At 41.6% G+C, this 4,779-nt stretch overlaps 1 protein-coding gene across 1 annotated transcript in view; it reads right to left on the bottom strand.

Annotated features, from left to right (window-relative positions):
- Nucleotides 1-1,956: 1,956 nt before the first annotated feature.
- The window catches only part of l3mbtl4 (L3MBTL histone methyl-lysine binding protein 4), an 80,834-nt gene continuing 78,011 nt past the window's right edge, over nt 1,957-4,779 (bottom strand). The window contains exon 20 of the mRNA XM_083674986.1: nt 1,957-4,606. Coding sequence (XP_083531112.1) covers nt 4,451-4,606 — 156 coding nt within the window. The 3' untranslated portion in view covers nt 1,957-4,450. The remainder of the gene's footprint in view (nt 4,607-4,779) is intronic.

Genomic DNA, 4,779 nt, shown 5'->3' with positions numbered 1-4,779 from the left:
GTGTTGAACCAGTCACTGCTGAGGTAGGAAGCCCCCTATGAAAGCCTGGATGGAGAGAGGGGCTTATTAAGGAGGAGAAACCTCCTAGTCTTTGATGTGGGGTTTCTGCAGAAGCTTAGAGCTCTATTGGAACATACAGTAACAGGGATCACATTCTCTAGCTGGCTCCCGCTGCTATCCTAAGGCTAGGAGATTCTAAATTGCAGTAGCACCCTTTGAGGGTCCCAGGGATGATTCTCAGGAGAGTGATGTCTAGCATTACTGTTCTGTTTGGGGGGTAGGATTGTCAAAAAAAAAAAAAAAGTCCTCAAGGGGACAAAATAACAATGAGAAATAGTGGAGCACTTGGATCTCGCATATCATATCATATCATATAATATCTATGTTTTGTGATGTGACAGCAGCTCCACCGACAATCCACAGTACTTTCTACAACTAAAGCACCTGGATCTGGTCCGGTTTGAAACGTGTTTCATCGGATCTGTCTCTGTTCCCATAGCACTGGCTCTTTCTACCTCCGCACAGCCCACAGAAGCAGAGAGCAAATTAAAAAGCCCTGTGACCGCAGTATTCCCACATTACGCCCAGACAGACCTACAGCAGCAAGCTGGCTAATGACCTGAACTGGAGCATTAGGGCCCTTTAACTGTCCACAGGGATGGTGATGTTCATATGTTGTAACCTAGGTAATTATAACATAGAGTGTGTCCTACAGTAGGGATGTGTTAGTGTGTGTGTGTATACAGTGTATGAGACAGACAGACAGACAGAGAGAGAGAGAGAGAGAGAGAGAGAGAGAGAGAGAGAGAGAGAGAGAGAGAGAGAGAGAGAGAGAGAGAGAGAGAGAGAGAGAGAGAGAGAGCATGTTCCTGGAGGCTAGAATGGGGAGGATATTGCAGTAAGGGAAATTGCACCAACAATTGTCCATCTGTACACTGCAAATCAATTATTTTCCCTTCCTCTCCTCTCCCACAGCCTTAGAGACGCCAACACAGACATCTTTAATGTGCATGTCTTTGAACACGACACTGGGTTGCTATGTTATTGCGACAGTACAGGCAGTGTTGCACACTGTTTACCAGCGGTAGAAGGTATATACGGTCGTGTACGTTCTTTTTTTTACTCTCTCATTAATCAAGTGAATATACAGTACTGCAGTATCTCTGTCTTTACCACGACAGGAAAAACAGAATGTCTAAATGAGTACCTCTGAGGAATCTACGACTGCACTGTAATTACAAGCAGCAGAGAGACAGACACTGTAGTACTGTACATACATTGCATAGGGACTGTATGACCGAAGTCATATTATACATGTGTTAATGCGGTCTTTGAATACGATGGATTACATGAAGGATTACTATAGAGTGTCTGTATAGGCTTTATGAAGGGTTTATAATGGCTTAAGCCATGAACGTTTTCATTGTTTAAAGTCAGAGCTAACTGTTTTACTTACACACACAGACACCGACAGTAATTATGGCTATGTCCCCAGAGCTACGGCTGTCAGATACTGAACAAAATGCATAATTGTTTGAATTATGAACGTAAAAATCTTAGCGTAATCGACTCCGGACTTAATCCCAAATATAAATGAAACAATTAATGAATTAATAAATCAGCTCTGAAGTGTACTGTAGTTCAATACATGTTTGTTTTTCCCCTGTAGTCTGTTGATTGGATGTTCCCAACATGATTGGAGACCTGTAAAGACCTGTAGAGGCAAACCTGCTCGATACAGTATAGTAACACAGTCAGGGGACTGACCCCATTTCTGTTCACAAACAACAACAATGTGGAGGAGGAACCTTAGAAGCTGTAATATGGTTTTGGCTTACACTGCGGTACTCAGCCTCGCACTCTTAAACCTTGAGAAGACAACATTTAAATGATGCAATGTTTTCTTCAGGTGGTTTAAACTGATGGTTTAAAAAACGGCAGAAACCAGAGAGCGAGGACTTTTGCACTGTTTATTTGAGTTGTGAAGTCGTTGTGATTCATCTGTATTCACTGGTTGTACAAAGTGTAAATTCAGTGTAAGAAACAGGGTTTACAAATATGTACAGCACATGGTTAAATTAGCCAACAAACATGTTCATTTACTGTAGGAAATAGAAGGTTGTACCAAGATGGAGCGGTAGTTTCCATGCACTAAACAGCAGTCTTGCACATCACAGTAGTGAAAAAGCAGCATCAAGGTAGAGTATACATACCTCGACGCTGGATGTCTGGGGATGGAGACGACAGAGATATCAGAGATAAAGACCCTCTTCGAATAAAGGAGTACATCAGTAAACACAGTCACATTCCTGAAGTTTCAATGGTATTTGGTTGAATCTCAGTTGCCACATTTAAATAAGGACATCAGTAAATGACATAGCATAGCGTAGTTGTACTAACATATAGTAACGCTCAATTTCCATGAGTTACCGAAAATATAATTGTACAGAATAACAACTTTTCTGTTCTTTACTAATAAGAAAATACCTGCATACTGCCGGTACAGCAAGAGCATTTGCCCAATGGAAAAAGGAGACCAAAAATATAGAACAAAAACAATAACGATATTGGTCCGGGTCGACAAGAATGGATCAAACGTTAAATAGAGATAAATGTTGAAGCTAGAGTTGCCACAAAAAGTTAAACTAAGTAAAACATCGGCGTTACCTTGACATAACAATAACCTGTAAAACAGATATTAAACTTATTTAGATTATCTTCAGCTCAAAACTATTTGATGATTTACACACTGTTCAAAACTTTCAGACAATTTTGTATTAATCTAATATGCAAGACATGATCAGATAAGACACATTTTGAATTCAAAATTTCAAACAAAACCCTTTTGGCATTTCAGAAAATTTGCTAAAATATATTATATATTAATTTCCTTCAACTCTGCAAACACCTAGATATTTTCACAACAAATCCAGGTGAATCCGTAGGTAGAGTGACATCAAATAAACATTAATACAAAATAGATTCAAATCAAATCAATATGTAGGACACAGTAGGCTTCTCCCAGTGTGACTCAGTAGCAATAACAATGGCTCAATTCCAAATCAACCTCTACACCCTACGCACCTACGGAGATCTGAGAGGACTGGCCTGGGGTACAGTAGGTAAGACATGCTTCTTCCAAACCTATCAGAGGAGAAAGTGGAGAAACTAATATACTGCTTAAACCTATTTAATCCTCTCAGATTTACACAAGTGTCTGGGGGGGTGGGGGGTGGGGGGGGTAGGGGCTAGTGGTTGATTTGACTTTAGGTTGGGTTTAAATGGAAAGCTGTACCAGAGGTCAACTCCTGTACTGCGGTTTAGACTGTTTGTATTGTGAATACAGATAGCACCGTTATGACCCAGAAAAGCACAGGGTTTTTTTGTATGTTGTACAGCTAGTACACAGCTCTGTACTAGCAGTGGTGATTGTCAGTTCTTTGATCCTCTTGTAAGGGAAAACTGGAGCAGGAAAGGGGTACAGCATACAATACATAGAAAACTGTGCTGTGTATAGTATTTGTATACAGGTTTGTTGAATTGAACATCAACCCTGTTTGAGTATTAAAGGCAGATTTGGAGACTCCATGCACGCGCACACGTGCATACACACACACACGCACACACACACACGCGCACGCGCACGCGCACACGCACACACACACACACACACACACACACACACACACACACACACACACACACGAACCTGAAGTCCAAAGCTGACAGATTACGTATTGGCCAAGTCCTTTAACATAAGTACCTGTATGCCCAGGAGCATGGGTGGGGGTGTCGGGGGCATGGGTGGGGGTGTCAGGGGCATGGGTGGGGGTGTCAGGGGCATGGGTGGGGGTGTCAGGGGGGGGCAGGTTTTTTTGGAATGGATCAATCAGTAAGTGTGTGTGTGTGTCATAGAGAGGTGAAGTGGTTTTGTCAAAATGTCGTCTGTGAACTTACTGCCGGTACAAGACTACTAAAAAATCCCAATACATTTTCCCATGATTTTGTCTTGCTAATATAAGCTAGTTCTCTAGTTGTGTAAAATGTATGCTGATAGTCTATTGTGTGTTTTCTTCTCTGATTAAATAGAGTTGGGTTCATGTAACCATTTCTCAATTATTTTGTCTCTTTCTCAAAACTTGAAAATGTATGAATTAATTCAGAGACAAGAGATAGCCAATGTGATTAATTAATCTGACAAGAAAACTTGAAAGAACAAGAAACAAGAAACTTCAGGCCTACAGTACATGTCACACAATGCTAATATTGGCTGTTTGAAAAAATCCTGATGGGAAAAATTAATGGGCATTTTCTTTCACCGAAGTAAGTTCAACAAACTCAAACAAAGTACATTCTGACGGCACGCTTCGCGGCTCTATTGGATACATGAAAGGCCTGGTGGGTGTGGCCTTGGCTGCCTCAGGTGTCGTTGTCGCTGCCTGCCGATTGGTCAGGTGTTGGCGTCGCCGCTTGCTGATTGGCTGTCCTCCGCATGCTTGAACATCAGGATGGAGTTGTAAATCTTGAGGGCGGGGCCTAACTTCATGCTCATGATCTTGACGATATCACGCTGCGTTAGCAGAAGGAACGCCTTCCCATCAATTTGCTGGAGAAAGACGACAACCAACCGAATTACACAAGCTCGTTCTCAAAGTTTCAAAACACAACACACAGAACTAACCAGAACTATTTTGGACAATTAAAGTCTAAACAGCATGGTAGCACACAGGACATGAGTTCAGGGAAAAACCCCCCAAAAAAACCAGAAAACAATTCCTA

This window comes from Argentina silus (assembly GCF_951799395.1).
Source record: "Argentina silus genome assembly, chromosome: 1".
Lineage (NCBI taxonomy): Eukaryota > Metazoa > Chordata > Actinopteri > Argentiniformes > Argentinidae > Argentina > Argentina silus.
Note: the sequence above shows the minus strand (reverse complement) of the source record. Positions and strands in the feature narration are given on the sequence as shown.